Source organism: Lutjanus erythropterus, chromosome 14 (genome assembly GCF_056507025.1).
Source record: "Lutjanus erythropterus isolate fLutEry1 chromosome 14, fLutEry1.hap2, whole genome shotgun sequence".
Lineage (NCBI taxonomy): Eukaryota > Metazoa > Chordata > Actinopteri > Lutjaniformes > Lutjanidae > Lutjanus > Lutjanus erythropterus.
In genome coordinates this window covers 22,691,368-22,716,600 of record NC_139330.1, presented here as the reverse complement: position 1 = coordinate 22,716,600, position 25,233 = coordinate 22,691,368, and the positions used below count along the sequence as shown (strand labels likewise).

Here is a 25,233-nt window from a genome sequence, read left to right as displayed (position 1 = left end):
CAACTGTGCCCATGCAGGCAAACACACACATCTACAAGCATACAAATATGGCTAACATCTTGAATATTTCTGTTACCCTGGAAACGGTTGTCAAGTGGTTGCCATGGAGCACCCACATGTTATAGACAGACAGCATGCACACGCATGAAAAGTTGAAGAGGACAAATACAGAGGATCAACGTTTCTGAAGCCCCTTTAACTCCAAGTGGTAAAATACTATAAGTGACTGGTGGAGTGTATGCAGGCTTTTACCTTAAGAGAATACATCAGTGTCAGTCCCGACAGGAGGGCGAAGCTCTCCTTCATTTCATGCATGATAAGCCACTCTTCCGCATTTTGTTGTATCTCTGCTCACTACTCGTCTCCCAAAAGAGGAAATTAACAAAAAGTAGAGTGCAGAGTAAGGAGAAGGGCTGACAATTAGGAAATTGGATCCTAATTTAAGAAATGATTAGTTGTTTGCTATTTGGGACAATAAGAACTCGTGGAATTGGACCAACGGTTGCCTGGACAAAATCTGAAGGTAACATTTCTCACCAAGTTCAGATAACTTTGATGCCTGCCAATGCCAATGGCATGCCAGTTTCACCCTGGCACTAAGCAGTTTAGTGCAATGATGTCAAAAAGAAGTTAAAGGAAAATATGCAAAATAAAAAGAGTATAGCAGTCTAAATAGCAAGTTCGAGGCATAGACTGTCTATTAAATAGGTTGAAATACTATTTAATATAAGATCTACAGTTGAAGCAAGTTGTTTTTCCAGACTCATGGAAGCTTAGGCTGGCTAAACTGACAATAACAAGTGACGACGAGTTCTACGCCATAAGTTGATCAGTTTTTTAGAACTGTCAGTTGTCTGTCGATGTAAAACTAAGCCTGTTATCCTGAAAACAAAATGCCACTGCTTTGAAAATACACACTCTGGACTGCCTGTCTCACTGCCTGGCAGACTCCATTAATATATTTATTCATTTAACCGTGATACACATTTATGCCTTCTGCAAACATTTGGCATTAATTTAACCATAAAGAGTTTTTCCTAAAATGTTTCATTGATCTCTGATGACATATCACGATCGTTTAATGGTTTATTACAGTAAATATATTACAGATTCCAACTTTAACATGCTTATCCACTTATCCAAGTTGTTTGAAATTTCTTTTGTAGATTAGGTTCAGGACAAAACCCAAACCAGACTGTATTGTGAATGATGAGTGCGTGCAGGATAGACAATTTGAAGGAGATGCTGTGACACCAGGCCGCTCTGAACTGTCTGATTGCTCTAGGGAGTTGTAATTAAGGCAGGTACATATGTTTTCAAGCAAATACAGTGACACATCACGTTGCAGCCCTTGGTGATCCTTACACACACAATGAAAAAAAGTATGTTTTGACACGTCTTCTCTCATAGATATTTAAAGAACTCAGGAATGTGTGACGTTGGCAGCATGATGCCCGGTGTGTCACCTTGGCATTTACCGACAGATGCTCATTCCGCACTTTGAAATCCTGCTGCTTGTTAGATGTTTTTTTGTTGGTGGTGGTGGTGGTGGTTTTTTTTGGGAAGCAGTGTGGCGCCTTAATGGACCTGATAATGGGGATCTGTCTTGTGACAGCCATTACCGCCTGAGTTTAATGTGCACTCTCAAGGTAGTATGTTGACATTTTCAGCTTGGCACATCCAAGCCTTGGCTCGTCACGCATGCTGCTTCTATGCGCCCAGCCTTCCAAGGATAATGAGCTAATTTGTTTTTCAACAGGACACTGCTAACGCGAAAAAGGGAGTAGATCGGCGGATCGCGAGGGAAGAGTCAGTTCTTCTTCTTCTTCTTCCAAAGGAAGAACCATTACCTTTATGTGATGCAGAATTATTCTGAATGATACATTTTCAATCTTCAGTCAATTTTGTGTTCAGTTATTAGGGCTCTTGTGCTTCTTGAAAGCACAGGCTCATTATTTAGTAGGACAGGATAATGCCTGCAAGATGAGAGTAAAAGCATAACAGCCACTTACCACCAAAAGCCTGACATGTTTATCACAAACTGAGGAACAAAACTACAAATTATTCTTTTAACTGTTTTCAGATCACGTTACAGACCATAAATATCATGCGCCTTTGCTTTATTGATATAAAACCATGTAGATGTATGAATATTTGCATTTTTAGTATAATCTAGTGATTGACAAGTTAAAGAAAGGGGTTGCTAATTACAGTGTGCACTTTGAATGGGAAATGGATGATGGATAAGCTGCTACCTGTTGATCTAATTAAAAGAATTATGTTTTTGTACAACCTGTACATGTCAATTTCAGCTGATTACAAAAGCATGTGGTAACCTGGAAGATTTTGGTGATCTGAATGAAAAACACCATGACAACAGTAACTGAATACAGATTACCACTCCTTTCCAAGAGGAGGAGAGAGTAACTTTACATCTTCTGCATTAATAGATCTGTCAGTGTGCAATTTGCTTAAATAATTCCGAATGACTTATATAAGGCGACCCCCCTTAGAGAAAAACATTACTTAGAACAGAGAAGAGGTTAAATAAATAGTCTTCCATCTGCCTCACTGCTGTTTGTTTACTTTTGTCCACACCATTACCCCCATCTAAAGACCTTACTAGTGTTAATTGAAATTTCATTAACGTTTACCTCCTTTAAAATGTCTTGACTGCCTGTGGTGTACTAAGAAAAATACATGATAAAGTTCAATTGAGCAGATCCATATCATAAAGACTGACACTTTAAAGTTCTCTAAGTGTTCTCTGTAGTAGCACTGTGAAGCTGCACATAATATACACAGGCTAACCAATGATGTCACACTATTCAACTGAACAATAGGTGGCAATAACAGGGAAAGATATGCAGCAATGCATCAACAACGGCAAAGAAGAAGAGCAAAGAAAGCTGGTTAATGTGTAACAATGTTTGATTTAGAATATTTTTAAAAAATGGGCTACAAACTTTGGGTTTTGATGAGTAAACATGAACATAAATATAACAAGAAAACTGCCGTGAGTGGTTGTAATAACAGCTGCCTACATACCGTTCTGTGTTTTAATAGCAGGCAGCTGACAGCACCTCCTCAGGTCTTTTGTTTTATTGATTTGCTCTATACTTTTTTAAATGTCATGATACATTTTAAAGACTAAATTATTATATAGCTGTATTGTTTTATTCAAAATATATCTTGTTTTCAAGACATTTAAAGGTTTCTTGTCTTGCATTTAGGCCTATATAGTAAAAAGTAAATCTGGACCAGGTTATATAATTCTTACAGCAATAGCATAATTCGGCAAAAATGTGCCTAATGTCACCATATATCCAACAGAATCAGTGAACGTGTCCATGCCACTACAGGACTCTTTGACGCAAGCCCAGCGATCACTCATGTTCAACTGCTGGTTGGTCCTCCAGCTCCTCTGAATGTTTGGGATCATTAGCTTGTTGCATGCCAACCAGAAAAAACGCTGATTCGTTATGCAGTGTTTTACATTTGTTGGGTATTTGAGAACCAGAGCAACTCAATCAAATGGACTTGCAAACCAAAATAATGAAGTTAATTTGGCTCAAAGCTGCAGACTCGGGCTCTCCGAGAAATTTGTGGTAGGACTGATGAATTACAGTAAGAAGACAAGTAATTTTAATGTTAAAACTCCTTGATTAAACATTCTCTGTCTCCAGTCTTTGCGGGGGCTTAAATAGCAGAGCTCCCACTTGTCACATGTGCGTCCTTTCTGTAAAGCACCTCAGTGGATCTTTAGTGGGGGAGGGGGCTACCAGGTAGCTCACTATTCTCCAGTACCAGTGCCAAAAGCCACATAACGCAGATCCTGTGTCTTGTAAATCCTTGACATTGCTTTAATGTATTGCTAAACTCAGCAGAATGAATCGGCAACATGATAAGCTTAGCCCATCACACTGATTTAAGTAGAATGCTGTTCCTTACTATGACTCAGGTCTCAGTCACAGTAATAGTAGTGGTGGATTTGGATGAATTACTGTGAAGTAGGTGAACACCTATCTGCCATCAGGCTTCCATGTGACCACATGTCCGGCTTTGTTCAAGCTGTGGGAACAGGTGGCTGTGATCTTGTGTGCCAACATGAGCCTCAGTGGAGCTGGTTGGTGTTTGTAGTATTATGACCAACATACTGTAGAGGCTCCAGTCTCCATGCAGCGGATTAAAAACGCTGGCGTCACATAAAGCTGTTGAAATGTTTAATGTAGCGTAATTGTAGTAGAGGTGAAAGTGGAAAAAAAAAAGTCATTCACACATCCTGTCTTTTGTAATCTTGAAGTCATACAGAATGTGTTGCACAGCTTTGGTGTGATGTGTGGTTAGAAACCACATGAGAAAAATGTGCTTTGTGTTTTGCCTAAATCTGATTTTTTCTTTTTGCTAATAACTCTTTTTGTCATGATGAACAGCACAACTCTCAGAAATCTTTTTTTTTTTTTTTTTCTAAATCAGAAACGGGTCTGATTTTTGATGTTTTTTGTTGTAGTGTGACCTCAGTGTGAACAGGAATTTATCCAACTTTTACATCAATCTGGAGGACATTGCAATGCCACAAGTTAGGCTGTACTTGCTGGCAACAGTAGTGGGTTACAACCTAAATCCAATGCGCTTTGTCAGGGAGATGGGTCACCTGACTCTCTTGCCATGATAATTGTGGAGCAGCGCTGACTGATTTAGTTAGAAGTATCCCTCGACATCCTGAACTTGTGAATGAAATCTATTTCTGTGAAGCCATTCACATCACGATCCTGCCACTCCTGGCCCTGACTCCACATCCACAGACACTTCTATACAGATGTAGCAGCCATTGCTCCACAACAATCCATAATTAAAAATTTGGCTCTCTTTCTCCTCATTCCTATTATCATCTGCTCACAAATTCACTGGCACCCACTGCACGTCAGCTTCTAAATGAAACTGAACAGCTCACTTCAGTAGCCTCCACGTTTATATGACAGAGTGATGTGTTTGTCATTAATCTTTTGAACATGTGGGTCAATGTGGGGCTGTGACTAATTCACATTGGAATCTGATATTGGCCATACTTAAAAAAAATAATGTGACTTGAGCTTGCAGTGTGAATGTAGAGATTGATGCCCAGTGATGCATCAAACTTTTTATTTGCCTAAGAAGTAAGTATGTTCTTTGTCTCTGATGTTTTATATTGATGTTTTTTGTTTATAATACTGTATGGATTAAAGTTGTGATTAGTGTCACATTAGTGTAGTGTATTATGTTATACAGTACTATTTTCTCTTTTCTTTTTCTCAAGTTCTCACAAGAGTTCTCCTCCAAAATATCTAACTTTTCTTTTACAAAACTCAGCTGAACTTGGCCTTTGGTTGCTATAGTAACAATGCCCACTGTTGCCAAATATAAACACAAACAACTGCATGACAATTTCTGATAGGCAGTTCTTTATCACATGTAACATTTAAGTACAAGCTATCTGTAAACGTCCACAGTGTAGTAGTCTTCTGTCCACAGCAGCCAGCAGTGGTACTGTCCTGCCAGTGGTGGCCTCGTCCTGACATCCCGGGACCAAAGTCTCACTTCTTCCCACAGATGTGTAAAACCACATTTCAGCACAGCAGCTGCTAATGGTGCACCGCTGCTGCCAAAACATTAGCTGCTGCAGACAGACTGAGTCGACTTATGAAGTGAAGTCAGGGTTGCCAAAAGAATTTAGAAACTTGTATCTGTGAGACGTCCGGGGAGAACTATAAATCACTCAGGCACTTAAAGAGGTTATACTCCTGAGAGCCCCTCAACTACCCCCTCTTTACACTGTTATCACATAAAACACATGTTAGCCATGACAGGAAAGTGAAAAAATTAGAGGCTGGTCAGGATGGGTTAGAATTCAGGCTCTACATTATAATTTCCATTTGGCCCTGATTTTCATAGTAAAAGCCTGAGCTTGCTCCAGCAACCATTGACTTTGCTTATTTATTTCTTGACTTGGTCTCATTATTCGTCCTCTGAAGAGCTGCCAGTTGATAATCGCTGTTGCTGAATAATTGATTTTGAAAAATCTGCTTGTGGTAGGAACAAGACCTTATAAAAGACTATTAAAGCCCTGTTATTTAATCCTCCGACCTTGTATTTTACAACTGTTACACAAAGGAAGAGAGCGTCCCTGAATGAACTTACGGTAATCCATTATTTATCTTGTATGTTTCAGGTATTTCCTGAGATTCAGATGGGCTGAGGAAGACATGGGCAGGTTGTGATAAGGAACATGTAGGTGAAATGAAGAGGGCAAGTCAGAGGCAAACACAGAAGAGAAAAAAAAAAGCATTGAGACATGCAGACAGGGAGGAAAAGAAACCATAAAAATACAAAGAGAGACCAATAAAAGATGATATCAGAGCAAATGACACATTACCAAAAGAGAGTGTGAGATGTTTCCTAATTCCAGCAGACAAGCAAACATCCAGCCTGTCCCTGTCCCAATGGTGAATGAGTCATGATTATCCTCTGACAATGCTCGCCAATCTTTCTCGATAACACCATCCAAATCAATCATCGCAAAACCCAAACACGTGTTTGCCATACAAAAAAACAGACTCCCTGTTCACCTGTTTCAACATTCAGCACAGTGCTGCCAGTGGAGTACCTTGTCCCAACAGGCACCGCTGCATGTTAATTGTTAGAAGCGCTAATCAACCTTGTACTAGCAAAAAAGAAAAAACAAACACACACACATCATTGTGTATGCGAAGGACTGTGTTATGCACATTAGACTGACCATATTAGCCCTGGAAGGAACAGTGGTTGTGCTAAGTTGATGAGCGAACAAGTGACAGAGAGTCGAAGAGACTCCGAAAAAGAAGAGAGGGAGTGGAGAGATACCAAGGAAGCACAGAGTGGTGGGGATTCATTTAAATGGCTTAATGTAAATGCAATTTCAAACTGTTTCAAATTTGTCAAATTTGGCTTCTTGTTCTAACAGAGACATTAATATGATGTTAGAAGTGAAATTATAATCTTTTATATTACAAGCTTAGGCCGTCTTTCCATGTTCACTTGTGAAGCGCATCAAAAGCTCTGCACTTCAGGGAAAAGGGTTAAGTCACAACCAATTGTTCAAGAGTTGAAACTGGTGTCACAAGATATGGCAGCAAGTCGTGTCACATTTTGGCGTTGTTGTTCATGTCATCGTCTCGTTGCATCAGTTTCAGTGTCGGAACAGGAGTCAGTGACTCAGCACTTCCAGAGAAGGGCGCATTGGGTGTGTCTCCTCAGTGTAACACTTCTGTTTTTGTTTTGTTTCTTTACCTTGTTTACCAAATTTGTGAGGAGTGGATTCCTTTGCATTGGGTCAAGCTCTTCTCCAAGGCTGCAGAGGCCTTTTTCTGTCACATCCCTCAGGCACCAACAGTCGAAAAATATCCCAGAGCATAAATTTCACAGGGCACAGCAGCTATCTTCTTTTGTCAGCTCCAGTGTCAGAAATAATAAGAACCAGCTCTCAAAGGTGTATTTACATAGGGACCCTGGCAAATAATGAAAGCACCACAGAACAAACTGTGTTTCACTGTCAATCCACGAACCATTTTGATTTTCAATCTACCCTATATTTTTTGATTGATTGCAGCTTCTGGAGCAAAGATCACAAAGCAGCAGCTGTAACACAAAGCCTTCGACAACCACATCGCTGTCTATGCTTTTGTAAGCTACAAAGCTTTTACTGTACATGACTATTGTATACATTTGTTCAATTTCACACGGTGCAAAGCAGCAGAAAGTTCCTCTGTGGGGAGCTTACATCTGCGTAGTGCATGTCAGATCATTCTAAATGTCTCTAATGGGCTTCTTTTTTTACACACATGCAGTTAAAATTTATGTCATTAAAGAAAATTATAGGAGAAAAGTGGTTTAAAAAAATCCCAAGTTTTGAAAATTGGTTGTGAATGTTAAGTCTTCTGTTCAGCCCCAGTTGAGATAATGTGCCTCATATAAATAACCAGATTTAGTGTAGCGTCTCTTGAAACACACGCACAGAGGACACAGTCAAGTCATGTCTCACATTTATACTGCAACACTGACACATTACAGTGAATTATTCACAAGTTACTGGAGCTATCTCTGCTATTAAAGAGTCATAAAGTGCTTAAGTCAACAATAAGTGGCTTTGCACTAAAAAGTCAAGAGTCGCTGACTTCTTGCTCCAGGAGAAAAGTTTGATTTCAGAGATCGGTGAATAACAATGTGCAGTGCATACTGTATGTTAGCTCAGTGGCATGATTTTAATTATTCAAATCAATTGTTTTGAATCAATCCATTTGATTCACCTTTTTATCCATCGATTGGCCAGGGTTTTTTCATATGAGCACAGTTTTTTTTTTTTTTTTTTGCTTTGGCATCTACCATATACAGATGTTTACACAACTTAAATGTTTCTGTAGGATCTCTGAGCTGACAGGAAATGTCGGGAGTGAGATTCCACTCTGCACTTTTCTCCAGCTGCAAATGGTCAGCATCTGAAACGCTTATGCTACGTTCCAGACAGTGTCAACATTTCCCGGTTGAAATTTTCAGCCTCTGATCGCAACGTGTTCAGGTGCACAAAGTCGGAAGTAAACAAAAAACATGGCTGACCCTGACAAACAGATGAGTTTCTTTGGCAAGTGTATGCACAGTACATAAACAGCACAGAAGAGGAAAACAACACATGAGCTAACAGATGTCGCTGCACATTTTATGTTCCAGCATTTGGCCCCATATTTTGACATCAATTTATATGCAGAACAGCTTTTACTATATGATAGTATGCGTTATTTTAGGCTTCCATCAGTGCTGCCGTTGTTGTGTGATGTCAGATAACTGCTTCTACATGAGGTCAGAGTAGGTGGGATTCGCCCCAAGCTGGGGCAAGTAGCAACTCCGACTCTGAGCAGCATTTCATTGTACTTTTTCTAGCTCTGCATGGTCTGGAACGCAGCATTAGGCCACCAGGATGCTCCTGTAATATCAATTAAATACAAAAGCCCTGCTGTAAGTACAACCTTTGTGAAGCTTGTAAAGTTTGTCTTCATACTGTGTCCGGGAGGTACCAATCCAACTAATTTCAGAGACTGTTGGTTGCTGTGGTGTTATATTGGATTGCATTGTATTCAGAGGTATTCCTGTCTACCTCTGTGGACAAAACAGAATTTGAACACTCAGGTTTCACGGGGATAATATTTATTGCAGGGCTATTGCATTGGGGTTGTGCTGCACCATACAGGCCCTGTTGTTATTCCCTTGACTGCCTGTATATAAACAGTAACTACTGTACTAAGTCGATTTCTGCCATTCCACCTGTCAGTTATCTGGAGGGTATAATTTAGAGGAGTGAAACACTCATCTGAACTTCACAGTTCAGATGACATGGGCAGTCTTGGCATCAATAGTATTGACGTGGATATGAACCCTTATCTTAGCCTGACAGCAGGAGCACAGGCATGGGGGGAAAAGGGCCCTGGATGGTTATCTTCCCAAAAGAAGATGAGTTTGAGGGAGTGAGGAAGACGATTCATTCTTACTGGAGGTGATGTACACTTAAATGTTGCACTAAGCTGTGGTCCAGCTGCCATATAACACTGATCTCTCCCATTTCTCCCTTTCTGTGCGGCGAAGAGCTATTATGTTGTGGGAAGCTGCCAAAAGCAGAGTGGAAGGGCCCATTCATAATGAGGAAATGACACAACACCCAGTCTCCTCTTAGCTGAGTGTGATATGGATCATTTAAAGCTCTTACGAATCTTCCTCCAGCTAAAACATGAAAAAAAAAAAACCCCTGCACTTTGTGCCAGTTTTTCCCGCTGAAAGATTTAAAGCCATCAGTGAACAAATTAGTGGTCAGGTATCTCCATCACAAGACTTCTTGTTGTAATCAGTAATTTGTGTTGAAAGGAGGGGGAATATAATACAGTGTTGATACAGTGAAGTACACAAAGGTACATGAATCTATAGTAGATCTTAATTTTCTTGATTTTTTTTTTTTCTGTCCGTCTCATTCCTGTGAACACAACAAGAACAGCTGGAGGGAATTTCTACAAACTTGGAACAAATGACCACTTGAACTCAAGGATTGAAATACTAGAATTTGGTCATCAAAGGTTGCTGAATCAATGATTGTTTTTCCTCCAAATTTTATACATTCTAATTTACATAATGAGATACAACATCGTCCTTATTTCGTGATTTAGAGGGAATTAGTGGACACTTATCCTATAAATAACAACAAGGATTATAATACATTCAAAGCTGTTCAAGTGGCCTCTGATGATACAGAACAGGCAACATTTCATTCTGAATTACATATTACAAGCTGTCTCAATTAGATCCGAGTTACACTATTGTCACTGCAGGGTAGAGTGGTGTTGACAGCATCGCAGCATTTATCTCAGTGGTGACTCTCTCCTTTGAATCCCAGGATTGTGCTCTGAGTCAGAGCAAACTAAATGAGACTGTCTTATTTAGACTGTGAAATTACCGAGACAGACCCAATTTATGCAATATTCACTACAGCAGTGGCGTGGTGGTTTGTTTCATCCCTTCATACTACATTGGTAAAATGAGGGCAATACACTGATGACATCATGTTTTCATGGGCAAACAGATTGTGTGGCACAAAGTTGTAATGTCTTCCCTCAGCCTGGTGTCTTGATGATAAGTCTCCCTCTCCCTAAACCATCCGTGCATAACTGAACTGGCCTGATGAGGCAAGGGCTTGTGCGGGAAAAAAACGCTGTGTGTTCTTGTTTATCAGCCCAAATCCTCATGGCAGATGTCTTTTAAAGCGGTTTCAGTTATGAGTGTAGGAACATGAAAGAATCGCTTACAATCTGCCCGCCCCTTCCCTGATTTGGTCTCCGGGTTTGCTGACAGTCGAGCAAAAACACATGATCTCATTGTAATGGTAATTGCATTAGGGTTTTAAAAATATGCAGTGATGATTAGATGTGTTTAAAAATTCATCCACACTTACTGAATTCATCATCCATCGATCAACTATATCATTACTGAGGAGAAAATGACCACACTGGGTTTGATGGATCAGTAAATCTTTCTTTCCAAAGAAAGCAGCTGTTGTTTGTATCTCCCTATTAGAGCTCATTTTAATTACAGTAGACTTAAAATCCATGTATCCATCTCCATCCATACACACAGTCATCCATATGCTTTTTTGAAATTAGTAGAAAATTGAAATAGATCGACATTTTAGGATACTTTAAATGGATTATCCTGGCAAAGAAAGCTATACATTTAGAGTAAATGTATAAGACTGCTGTTATATGATGACATTGGATGTCAGATAGCCAGCAGGAAGTGAGTGATGGCCCCTGTCCACTTCAGATGGAACATTTAAGAGTCATTATTCCACCATTATCATCCTTGCCAATGACTGTTGAGCTCTCCTGCCTCCTGTCAGTGGGCTGTCTGCTGTATAATAGGCCCGGGGTGTCCATTATGAAGCCAAAATGGCTGCAGACGCATTTTAGCCACAGTCTGCTAAAAGCCAAGGGTTAGGGGATAGGGGGTACAGATTTAAAAAAAAAAAGAAAAAAAAGAAGAAAAAATATATTGCTATATGCAACACTGTTTTGCATGAATGAAGTTAAGTATTTTGGAGTTCCTTGCCATAGCAGATGGTGGAATGAATTTAATAAACAATAGATGTGGTACTGCAGTCATTTTGCAAACACTAGTACCCCTTTTTCATTTATGCTGACCTGGTTTGACACTGAAAGTGAATTTGAAACTATATGAACATAAACACAACACAGGAGAGAAACCAAACCAAACTACCTTTAAACCTAGAAGTTTAAAAGTACTGAGAGCTGAACACACAGAGTTTTAAAAGCGTCATACTTTCTGCTCTCCTACATACAAGAGGTGATTCTCATAACACATGCTTGTCTGAGGTAAAGAAAGGTGTTTGTCACAGGTTGTCTGTGGTCGGCGAGACATCACCGTATCCCACTTGGAGGCAGATTGGGCTCACTTTGGGGCCCACTCCAGAGATGGTCCATCAGGCACAACTCAGCGCAGGTCACCTTGCTAAAAGTGGTAATGGGAATGCAAATCAGCGTGGCATGGTTTGACTCAGCCCCATAGCACTAACAGTACTGCAGGCACAAAATAAAGGCTGGCCAGGTTCTCAATTGATTAGTTTAATTATGCCAAGATATCACAATTGATTTCATCTTGATGTATTTTCTGGCTGCAACTAACAGTTATATTCAGTTAGTTTTTTTTATTTGATGAATCACTTTGTTCAGTCCATAAAATGTCAAATAAATTGTGGAAAATGCCCATTGCAAGCTGAGAGAGCCTATGATGACATTTTATCCAACCAGCAGCATAAAACTCACTCATTTTACCATTTTCAGAAATGCTGCTGATTAATTTTCTCCAATTGTTTCAACTCTAATCCATTTATATTTAAAAATGGTACATACAGCATCTTTAAACTGTAACCCCATATCCAGCCCTGGAAGAGTGAGTAAGGTGCATCTGTTATCACGAACAGACTGTTTCTGTTCTGAGCACACATTTTATTGTTACTGACTGACACATTTAGACATTGAATCAGTGTTAAAGAGTGCTCCAGATTTGTTTTACTGTCAATCACATGACTTCCTACTGAGTGGAGTATTAGCATTTCATGTTGCACTGAGGAATATTTGCCAAGTGCCCTGTTGCACGGGTTGGTGTCCATGTAAGTCCCTCTTTACGCACTCTCCTGAGCATTCATGCAAAAAGCTACAAATAACCCCCCCCACTTCTCTTGCACTCTTTTCTTCACGCTGCACTCTCTTCCTTGTTCTACTTCGACTAGAACAACTACAGCGCATCTCCCTGTGACATTCCTATTTTCCCTGCTCCTCCTTACTATGTTATTTAGTTGCCCCTGTACTCATGATTTACAGAGCCTTAATGTAGTCCTGTGCTTGCAGTCAGCAGATGAAATCGTCATTTGTCACATTAATAGTCCTCCCCCTATGCCATACAGTCACACACACACACACGCACACACACACTCTTTCCCAGTATGGCTCCATTCAGCAGCCCCCCTTATCATCCGTCCTTTTCTCCCCCTCATCACCCCTCCTTCTCAGGCCTCTCATTCCTAATGCCTGTTCACCAAAACCACTCTCCTTTTCCTTCACACCTCTTCTCTTATCATGTTGGATTTAACCTACATGTGTATGTTGATGATGTGTTCATCTGCAGCCCGTGTTGTGCCTCTCAAAATGCTCAGTATGAGGTTTTTGTGTGATATGAACCAAATCGTGGACTGCGGTGCTGTTGCTTTGTGCTAAATATTGCAGACATTCAGTCCACAGAAGTGGACTACATATTTAGGTGGTATTTATGAAATGTAGTGAGAACATTTAATTGCTGTTTTGTACGATATGCTCAGCTGTATATGCTGAAATTATAAGAGCCCCGCTGTTCGAGAAACTGTGACTTGAATTTCAAAGACAGCTTTAGCCTGTCCTGTGTCACATGCAAAATTAGACAATCCCTGTAGTAGGCGATTATGCAGCTCATAACAAAGATAGAGCTTAAAATTAAATGCAAATTCAATATTCTTCCTTTAACTGCTTTGCATTTGGCTTCACATCACTTTCTCTTTCCTGCTAATTGCCCATTTCTGTGGTTTGCGTCTTGTAACCTAAGGAGGATGCAAATATGTTTTGCTTTATGTTTTGTATACTCCATTAAAAGGGTCGGTTAAGACTACTGGGTCAACATTTACGAACATTTATTTTTCTTCTAAGGGACATGAGAATAATATAAGCTGTGATTTCAAGTGAGAAAGTAAAATTGGTTTAGAATAAACCTTGTATCTTGTGAAAATTGCCTGATTCGATACACAGAGAGTTTTAGCCTGTGTGTTAAATGTTACATTATGGTGATTTTTCTACAGATGAATGCCTCAAATGAACTTGAAAACCAACTGTAGTAAAAGTAAAAATAGCATATGAACTGTGTTTTACCTTTACACTCAGCCCTGTCTCCCAGAAATTGTTCACGTATGACTAATTTCCAACAGCAGATGCGTTTTTGAGGGAAACATAATGCTGACCAAAATGCTTTTATATTAACATGATGAGGAAATGTGAGCAAACTAATGCACCTGGGCAGTCGCAAAATACTGAATGTATCAGTAAAATTGTCACCGACAACATATTTAATTTGTTTTCCACCAAAAAATGCAATCCTAAAAGACACTACAGCATTATTCAAAAGTTAGTTGTGTATGAGACAGGAGAGTAATGTTCAACCAAAAGTGCTTATATTTCTAAAACGTACCCAAATCACAGTGTTTCCTTCCTCCAAGTTTGTTTGATGTGGTAGTATGGAGGCAAACCATGACCGTGGTGTTCAAGTCCTGCATCTCCCAACCACATTCTTGCAAATCCAGCACCTTATATAATTATATTGTTATAAAGAAATGTTGTCTGCGAACATTACAACATAATTATGAGAACAGTTTGGTGATATACAAACATAATGTCTAGGAGGCTGATTGTTACGCTACATGCAACTCTATTAGAGACAGAGGTGTGAAACTGTTTTGTAGAGCATAACAATCTCAGCTCTCTTTAGTATGCACTACACTTATGGCCATTTGGGTTGAAAGAATCATCTCTTTAGGTCATTGATCAACTGTCGGATAATTTGAAGAGCAAATAATGAATGCCTAATAGATCAGATCAGTGTAACCTCAAGTCTACCCAGTGTCATTAAATATTTACCACCATTTAGACAGAACAGCTTTTCCTGTCAATTTCGGACATATTAATAATGTCGAAGATGACATTTTCGTCTTTAAAAGATATGACCCAAATGCCACAACGGAGATTGGAAAAGGGCATTTGTGTATTCTGCATCCTTGGAACGGGAACATCTTGTAAAATTACTTGAAACTCAAAGCATGAATTTCATTAAATGCTTTTCAATCCAAAATGAAAGAATTAGAAGCAGATTCCTGGGGATGTCAATGTTTTTAATTAACCTGGTTACACAACTGAGTCCCTGAAAGTTTTGAATTGTGATTTTCCAGTGATAGTTTATTGTATTTTGTCTCCTTTTGTGTTCTCTATCTGTGACTGTGTTTTTCATTGACTGAAATATGTCTTGGCCAGGTCTCTCTTGAAAAAGAGTATATATCTCTTTATAAGTGTATTGATTATCTTTTAGGAGGAGTTGATGTTTATAATGGTTAAATTGAACAATGTACAGTATGAGTCTGGCATGCAGTAAGTCAAGAAGTCACTGAAGTCCAGAACTTTGTTTGTCTGTGTCAAAATGTAAGCTTGCACTCGTCTTGAACTCCTGTGCAGTGTCCCTGCAACCTGCCTGAGCACTGAGTCTGGGGAGAAGGGAGTTGGGGGAGACAACTTGCTTCAACCATGGACAGTGTATTAAAAAGGGTTTCAGCCTCTTTAATATACTGTCTATGGCTCCATCTCACTAGTTGGTGTGCAGTACTTTACAGTATGTTTGAATGCACTTTTGAATGCTTCTTTAAATAAAGGTTATAAAAATACAAAAAAAAAAATAAAATGTGTATTTGGCATTTGGTCCCAGCAGACATGCAGTCCTGCCCTAAGAGGATCAAAAACAGATTTTGCCCAAATTACATGTGTAAATAAAAATGTAGGGACGTTAAGACCAAACACAGACATGACAAGCATGTGTCTGCAGTCTTAATCTGTGCTGGTTTAAAGATTTCCACCATGCGTACATGAAAGGGAGAGAAAGGTTGAAGGGTTTGCAGGACGATATTTAGTTTAGACTCATGAGAGGCATCATTTTGCATCTAACCTTCTGTATCCAGCTAAGCTACCCCTGATTTCCATTTGTGGCAGATTCCTCCTACTCAGTCGCTGTTCTGTGCTTTCGCTAAGAACCACACTGACTCCTGTAGTTCCGATTCATCTGGTGTTTTCAAGTGACTGTTACCTCTAACAAGCATTTTCGCTTTAATCAGCTGTCTCATTTTTGTCTGGGGACAAGGATTAGAGGATGCCCCCCACTGAATCTCTCATCTACACATTATAATACAACCTCAGCACCAACCCCCTCCTTCCTGTGATCTGTTCTCAACTGCAGAGGCTCAGATGTAATCCTAAGTAGGATACACAAAGAACCATCTTGAATTCTTAAGCTCAGCTGAGTGCACTTTCTTGTGTACAGTGCTCTTAAAACCGGAGAAAAATGATTTGTGAAATGAAAATCTTGTTGGAATTTATTAAAGTTTGAATTGACTTGGAAAGAATATCTAGCCTTCTCTTTCTCTCCTTTTACAACCCCTGTTTTTCACCATATATCAGCTTTTTCTTATTTCTTTCTTCCTCCTCTGTCCTTTTTATATACTTCTGTGTCCTTCATCCTTCATCAATTTCTTTTCTTCAAATAGGACCTTTCAGCTTTTAATCATGTCTCAAATGGTATTTTGTGGTGTTTTCATTAATTTGTTGTGTACTATGAATAAAGTGTATTGTTTCTTGTTGTATAAGGTAGTTTTGTAGCAAATGTGTTTCCCCATTGGGGATTAGGGCATTCATAGTTATTTTAGTAGTCACTGACTACTCCCAAAAAGTAGACAACTAGTCACGGGAGATAACTCAGCAGATAACAATGATCAATTCTCTTCAAAATAATCTCAAATATAACCAGTAAAGAGTTATCTAATATAGACAGGACCCAGGAGAGTCACTGATAGGCCTTTTCCACCGACAAGGAACTGGTTCAAAACCTGAAAAGTTGGTTCCCAGCTGGAACCAGAGGATAGCAGGTTTTCCTTGAGAGCCGAAGTGGGCGTGTCATATTTGACAGGCAATGACATCTTTCATTTCACTGGTCCCGCTTCAATCTGGTGGCAATGCGGGCTGGTACACAAGTCGACACCAGCTTATTCAATGGCCCTTTTCCACCAAATAAGCTCTGGTTTTTGACTCGGTGCCTGTAGAAAACCTGCTACTTTTTTGGTTGCTGCTGGGAACTAACTTTCCAGGTTCTAAACCAATTTGTTTTTGGTGGAAATGCTCAAAATTAGGTGCTTTAACCGGAACGGGAGCGTTTCCATGTTAGTGGAAGAGACCTATCAGAGAGGCTGTTTGATTGGACTACACCTCCGGCAAGCTTGTCTGAGCTGGAGACAGGCTACTGTTTGATTACGGCAACAACTTGACTGCTCCCTTGAAGGGATAGCAGGAGTTTTTCTTTCTCTAAATACTTTGAATTAGGTTTATTTAGCTTGGCTGGCCACAGATGAACGAATAAGCTACAGTGAAGCAAAGTGATGACTAATGATTTTGATAGTCTACTATTCTGTGAAACCTCTGTGAGGGATCAATAAAACTGTCTAATCTTTCTATTTTTTTCTTTCCTCTGTCCAGCATGTGAGTTGATGAACCAGGGGATCCTCGCTCTGGTCACGTCCACAGGCTGCGCGGCTGCAAGTGCCCTGCAGTCTCTGACAGATGCAATGCACATTCCCCACCTCTTCATCCAGAGAAACGGGGATGGTTCGCCCCGCACTGCCTGCCAGCTCAACCCCAGCCCAGACGGAGAGAGCTACACCTTGGCCGCCCGTCCGCCTGTTCGAATCAACGACGTCCTGCTCACCCTTGTCTCGGAACTGCACTGGCAGAAGTTTATCATCTTTTACGAGAGCGACTACGGTGAGTTGGGACAAAGGAGAGCCGTCGATGGGCAAATGTACCTCATAAACATGGCACTTTGTATGGCTCTTTCATTTAAATGTAAATGCTCCAAAACCGTCTCTAATGTCAGGGGGGAGATCAGAGTGCCGTTGAAGTAAAGCCGTATTAACACTTAGGATTCATATGCTGAAAAGAATACGCTGAGTGGGAACTAAGATGAAAGAGCATCACCACTCCCACGCACACATACATACATAAAAACACACATGCTGTGCACACTGCTAAAAAATAAATCAAAGTTCAGTAGAAATTGCAGGGAAAAACAAAATCTCATCGTCGCATTCGCCATTATTAGCATCCCCGTGAAGAGACAAGTCTGGGCCTAATTGGCTCATTTGTGGCACCGGAGAATGAGCCTGTGTCCTGAAAGTACTTTATATATTCTCAGATGTTCTCCATTTGCGTTTCATTATTCTCACCACGACTCCCCTGTGGACCAGACCTTTCCTGACCCACATTTGGCAAAAGGCAAAGGACCGTGGATTGAGGAGTGATTGGCACGACAGTCCAAGGGCAGAGAGATGAAGGGAATATATTGCTGAATTGGCATTCCTCAGATGATCCTTTGCCACTGCTGGCTAATCTTTTTACTACTTGGAAGAGTGCAATCTAGAGGAGAGCGTAAATCTGTTTTATTTTTTTCAGGACAGTAGAAGCTACAATTGATGTAGTGTATAGTAAAGCGAGCCCTCAAGGGATTACAGCCACCCACTACCTCCTTACACATTTCCACCTCACAGTTTGGACTCTGCAGCCTGTCAAAGTGCTCCATGTGAATAAATGTGACATGCTGTCTCACATTTACCAGAGATCTGCCCCTGGATTTGTTTCTGACATGGGCGCTCTTTGTAGAAAGTGCACTCTCAGCAGATACTTGGATCGATTAAAATCCCACAATGGAAGAGCATCTGCCTGTCTGTCTACCTTTCTTTCTTTTTGACTGCCTGTCTGTGTCTGACTAGCCAGCTCTCTGTCCATCTTACTAGCTGTCTTACTCTCTATCTTTCTTATTGAACAGCTGTCTTGCTATCTTTCTTTCTTTATCTCTAGCTGTGTGTCTGACTTTCTGACTGTCTGTCTGCATCTGTCTGACTAGCTTTCTAGCTGTCTGGCAGACTAGCTGTCTTGCGATTTTTCTTGCTTTCTAAGTTGCTGTCTGTTTAGCTACCTTGCTTTCTGTGTGCTAGCTACAGTTGCTGTTTGTCTGTCTCGCTGCTTGTCTACAATGTCACAATACCAGAAATTTAGTAGGAGTCAGTAGTCAATATCAATAACAAATTTCACAATTCTCAATATTCCTTTCAACACCACAGGAATAAGAATCAGCTATTGTTATTTTTCTTTGCCAGCTGATGTAAAAACTCCTCTGGCCTTTTAGGACAAAAGACTGAGGGGGATATTTACTATATTTCAATCAGGAGAGACTAAGAGTAAAAGGGGAATGGTTTATTGGCACATGCATGACATATATGAAACATGAACAGTCTTTGGCGGTTAGACCCCATTGAGGTGAAACAATATGTATATACTATAAATATATATGAATGGGGGTGATGAAGCTGTAGAGAAGAGAACCCCCCGGGGTCTAGACACTGGTGGTGGTGGTGAAGAGGTGCGAAGCAGAGACTGGTGAGGTGAAGTGGCTCTGGACTCCTGCTGCCTGGACTTGAAGATTGGAGGAGAGGGCGTCGGGGAGGATCGAGGTGAACACCGTGTGGCTGTAGACTCCTGCTTCCTGGACCTGAAGACTGGAGGAGAGGGCTTCAGGGAGGATCGAGGTGAACATCTTGTGGCTACCTGGGTCCAATGACTGGAGGAGAGAGGGGTGGAGGAGGGTCGCGCTACTGACTGAATGACAACTGATGGAGCAAAAACAGAGGCGATTTAAAGTTTGGCAGCAGCAAATTGACTGGCTATCGCGACCGTGGCAAAATCTGATTGGATAGTAAAGACGAAGGTGAACGCCCACAAACAGCTGATTAGAGGGAATAGAAGGGGAGAGCTGGAGTAAAGGAAATTTATGAATGAAGGCAGTGTAATAGAAGGTCTTCCTGATTGAACTTACGCTGAGCTTCATTTGATGCAAAGCATGTTGTCCATGTCCAGAAAGTGGAAACACTACTTTAAATTTACTGAAATGTTGATGGACCAATATTTATGTAAAAGGATAACATTATATTTTAATTGCAGATGACACAGACTGAAGAGTAAGGAGTCAGGACAGTAGCCTACTGCTGTAAGCTGTAGTTACATTATGTTAGCCTAAACACAGTAGCTTTTAGCCTTTAGCCATTGCAAATGTCATGGAGCACTGCTGTCTCAAACAGAAATAATGGTAATTTGTATTTCAGGACGAGAATTTCTGTTTTATTTCTCAACGAGTTGAGGCGGAGCTGCAGCTGCAGCTGCATTATCATGTCAAAGATGTCAGTATCATCAGCGTGTTGTTGTTCTTCCATGCTCTTAGGCATTCTTCTTTTTCCTTCAGCATTTAACAGCAAACTAGAACACTTGTAGGTGGATATACTGTTCCCACGAATTCCGGAAAAAATTAATCTCCTATGGTATTGTAAAAAAGTATTGCCTGGTTTTCATAATTTTGGCATTGACTTGGTACCAGAGCATCAGTTCTTCTGACATCCCTTCTACCTATGCATCGTTCCACCCTGTCTAAATGACTCTTTCTGTATTTCTGATGAGCTGTCTTGCTGTAGCTCTCTGTCTTTTGGTCCGTCTAACTAATTAGTTGCAGTTGTTGTCTGATTGCCTGTCTTGCTGACTATCTGTCCATCTTGTCTGTCTGATTAGCTAGCTCTTAGACTTCTGGCTTTATTGCAGTTCATCTGTATTTCTTATCAACTAGCTCTGTCTGTCTGGCTAACTATCTCTTTCTTGAGTAGCCAGCTGTCTGTCTGACTTGCTATTTAGCTTTTGTACTGTCTGTCTTGGTTTCTATCCATCTTTCTGCCCACCTGCACTTCAAGTGATTTTCAAGCAGTCTTCCCCTTGTTGCATTTCCTTTCGTTTCCCCTGTCTTGAGTTTCTTTCATTGAATCATATCCCATCAGGAACCCTTTATAACCCACCCACCCCTGTGCAACGCACTACAGCCTTAAATTGCAGCTCCTTTGAGAGGGAACCTATGTCTAACGCATGAAGGCTCAGTTTAACAAGGCACTGTTGGTGAGAAATAATGGATGGGAATACTAGTTCTAACAAAACAGCCTTTTTTAAGTCTGCTGCTAAATTAGTTGCTACAAAGTCGGCACCATTGACATTTGCGCTTGTGTTACACTGTTTAACTCTGCACTCGTTTAATTAAGGAATGTAGCGGCTAATTAGGATCCTCATCACAAAACAGTCAAAATACCCGTGGTGCCTGCCTTGAAGCAGTGCAACAGTGACCCACACCACTGCCTAGAGAGAAGAACTGTCTGCAAATCTGTGTCAGCCCTGCTCAGTATTAAAAGAGATGGTGAATGTTGAATTTGAGCTGAAGACACACGAGACGAGAGAAACAGCTCCAGCAGTTTACTCAGATTAGCTTGTGTATTAGTGCGTGTTTGTATGTATGTGTGTGCGTGTGTGTGGTAATAAGTAATTTAGGATGTTACCTATGATAAATGTTTCTCAAGAGCTGTATTTACGTTCCTAAACTGAGGTGTGTATTGCATGAAAAAATATATATATATAGTTTTCCTAAACAAGTGAACAGTCAAAAATAGAAAGGTATCATAGAATAATTAACATATTTACGCTGATACCAGAAAAGGAACGCAAATCAATAACCAGCGCTGCACACCCACACTGCTGCTTTCGGTTGTTTTGGCTGATTAGAAGTATTTTCAGTTTTTTTGTTTTGTCGAAGAATGGCCTGTGGATTCGCTCGGGTACCAAAAGTCTGTACACCTAAAAGAGTCAGGGAGATGTTAGTCAAGTACAGTGTGTACACACTCACACAGTCCAGTGGAGAGGTCTAATCAAAAGGAATGAATAAAAGACTTTGTGAATGTGCTCTACAGTCGCTACAAAGCTTAAGTATTTGCTCAGAAACAGGTTAAAGGGCTAGTAGTCATAAAAGTACCTTCTGGCGCATGGTGGATTTTCTTACAATAGGTGAGGCATGCCTTGTCTAAGTCAAGGAAGCTTCTTTTAATAAACTGCATACGAATGCTTTAACATTAAACACCAAATCAAGAACACAATAAAGTCATTCTCAGGGTTTTCTAAGAAATACTCTTGACAGCTGCAGTGTAATCAACACATCACGCCAAGTCTCAGTGATCTCAGTAGTTTAGTAATAAAAACTCAGTACGTCTCTGAACTGTTTTCTGGTCGTCTGATAATGGTTTAATGACTGTCCCCTAAGTTCAGCAGCTCTTCATTACTATACAACACACAGTCTCTGGCCAGGTTTAAAATCTTTAAAAGCAAATCTGTTCTCTGCTGCATCGGACAAAATGTTAAGCATCCATATTGTTATCCTCCTTGTGATTAAATCCTGAGCCGTGCCGCCTCCTGTTTAAATTATTTTTATTTGTGCTTTAAATGTATTCCATTTCCTGTTTTAGTCTCATTAAGTGATTCTGTTTTAATTGCCTGTTAAGGTGCTGTAAAATATGACATATATCAACCACTAGACCTGTGATATCACAGTGTCAGCTGATTGTTCCCAGAACTTTATTCAAGCTCTTCTTTTTTCCTTAAGTCTAACATAACTTTTTTTCACTATCATGTATTTGTTATTTTGTTTGTTTTTTTGTTTTTTTAGTGTCAGTAGCCAGGAAGTTGCAGAAAATTGGCAAAGGAAAATGCAAATGAATGCACATTTCCATCAACTACTGGTTTGCAAATATTAAAAGAGGAGCACATAAAAATGAAGAGAAGGTGGTGCTAATTTTCCAGGCAGGTGCTATTAAACCGAAGGAAGAGGGCAAAATGAGATAACGTAATTAAGTCTGTTTCCATCACATTTTGTCACAGTTTGTTTTTATCAATACACAAACTTTTCGCCCTCAGCCACGCATAAAAAACTTTTTTGCCATGTTTCGAGCTGTTTTCAAATTTTCTTAATTTCTATCCAGCTGTTATAGGCAGCTGCTTTAGGTACAATGTGTGAAAATGTGCATAAAAAAGCAGGTGGAGGGGAACACAAGTGTCTTATTCTTATGTAAAGTGCTCTGTGTGAGACGTGCAATACAAAGTTAGAAAAGTTTGCTTACCTAATCATAACCTGAGGAGGAAATTAGCCAACATTTGGTCCAGTACACTTAATTTAATCAGGCAGAGGACTAACATGATGCTTGATAAAAGTTTAAGAAGTTTAAAAGTCATTAAGTACTTATTTAATATTTTCTCTTTCATTCAGTGATTTCCTTTACTTTCATTTAATACAAGTTGATATATTTTATATTTTTTTAAGATGTGTGCATTGTTAACAGCTCAGAAACTCTAGTCTTTGTTCCTACTTCTCCCATCACTTTTCCCATCATTGCCAACCCTTCAGAAGCACAGATCCAACATGCTGTCAGACCTATGATAATAAAAACAGCAGATGAGGTTGTGTAACTTTACTCATAGCACAGAAGCTCAGATCAGGTTCTCAGTGTGATATTGTCAAAGAGCCTTCCTGTCTTCTCTTTTCAGTTTTGTCTATGTTTAGCATGAAAAGGGCAGGAGGTACAACACTGTGACATCCCCTTCACTACAAAAGTTCCTTTCATGATATTTATCACGTTCTTGAGCCATCTCATAAAGTTGTAGTACAGATCTGTTTGTTTAGGTTTGCCAGAAATGTCAAGATTGTAATGATGTTCTTTGTCATGTAATTAGATTAATTAAGGGCTGCAGCTAGTGATTATTTTCACGTGATGATTATTTTCTTGACCAAGGCCCTGGGTCCACCAAAGTGTTTTTTCTAAGCTGGAGGTCTTCTGAAAATGCCCAGCTAGGAGCTCTTTGGAGAAACAGATACTGAAACAAATACTGTCTGTGAAAAATGTCAGCACAAGTTAGAGCACTTGCTCTGGTCCTTGCTCTGGGTGAAGGGAAGGCTGAAGCTTGTAAGACGAGAGGATGGTCCCTCTTGTTCATGTGGCTTCATGAGTGTTTCTGGGCGAGGAAACATCTCAGCAAGTACAATGATTTCATTCAAGAGCTGAATTTGGAGCCTGGTTCAAGAAGTATTTTTGTATGAGTGGGACACAGTGTGTGCTATTATTCCTGCCTCTCCTCCACTCTGATTGAATGGCTGGGTAAAAAGTGACAATGACAATCAGTGTTTTACCCAAAGCATTATTCAAGTCACAGCAACCAGAAAAGAAACACCAAACACGCAGCCTTCAGCTCCAGGGATGTCATGTTTCTCTAAATCCATGATACAAGTTGAAGTTTTGATTTTAAGGTCATGGGTCAATTTGAATTTGTGATTCAAACTTGTTTTTTTTGCTGCTATGTCATTGTTGGACTATCTAGTCTTGATTTATATAGATCAACAGATCATTGGTTTTATGCCCTGACAGCCATCAAAAAGTCTATATGGCATCAGGTGTGATACAGTGTCTGGCATCAGACACTACAAGTGGATGGGGGTAAAAAGAAAGAAAAAGTACCAGGCAAAATGCCGATTCTGCCTTTGATTTAGATTATCAAAATTGAAAGCTTATTTTGATCAATTTTTATTTAATAATAAAATTGTGACACTCAATACAGAATAGACGCTCAGTGCCTTGTCACACTGCTGCTGTTTGTGGAGCTTCCATTGCAAGCAATTCAAGAAAATATGCTGGCCTCAGGAAAAAATAAAATGCTGTGGTGGACCTGTAATTGTTTCATCATAAAATGTGAAAATAATGGGAAAGATACACCTCAAGATTTCCTAAAGCCCAATTTGACATATTTAAAGTGCTTGTTTTGTTTGACTAACAGTCCTAAACTCTATTCATACACTCATCATTATGGAAAACAAGAAAACCAGAAAACAATCACACTGAAGAATGTGCAATCAGTTAATTTCTAGTTTCAAACAAGAAATTGAGAAACCAAAAGTACTGAGCTGCTTGTCCACCATACTGTAAATCAATAAATGATAATAAAGTAAGCTGCTTTGTCGCTCCTGTGCTGCTGAAAAAACAGTAACATGATCAAAATCCATGTTTGTCACAAACCTTAAGCTCCCCTCTCTGAGGTCTGATAACATTTTCTGACATGGGAAGCTGTTTTCCTCTTTATTCTAACAGGAAAAAGCTTCTACAAAGTTTATATAGGATCCTTATTCTGACTTATCTATAAACCAGAGCTGAAAACTTGTTGTGATCTATCGTTTACTGCAGATATGTTGCTGGATAAGAATAACATGGCTGCGAGATGCATTACGACTTATCAAGGTTTATGCTTTTATCATATTAGTCTATATATACAACATATGGGAAAAAAAAACATATGATGTGTTGTCTGATGAACTAAAAGGCAGACA

General features: G+C 39.9%; 1 protein-coding gene across 2 annotated transcripts in view; it reads left to right on the top strand.

The window, feature by feature from the left end:
• grid1a (glutamate receptor, ionotropic, delta 1a) overlaps positions 1 to 25,233 on the top strand; it is a 283,228-nt gene that overhangs the window by 157,668 nt on the left and 100,327 nt on the right. For both annotated transcript variants that reach the window (XM_084736150.1, XM_084736151.1), the window contains exon 3: positions 17,433 to 17,717. In XM_084736150.1, coding sequence (XP_084592276.1) covers positions 17,433 to 17,717 — 285 coding nt within the window. The remainder of the gene's footprint in view (positions 1 to 17,432; positions 17,718 to 25,233) is intronic.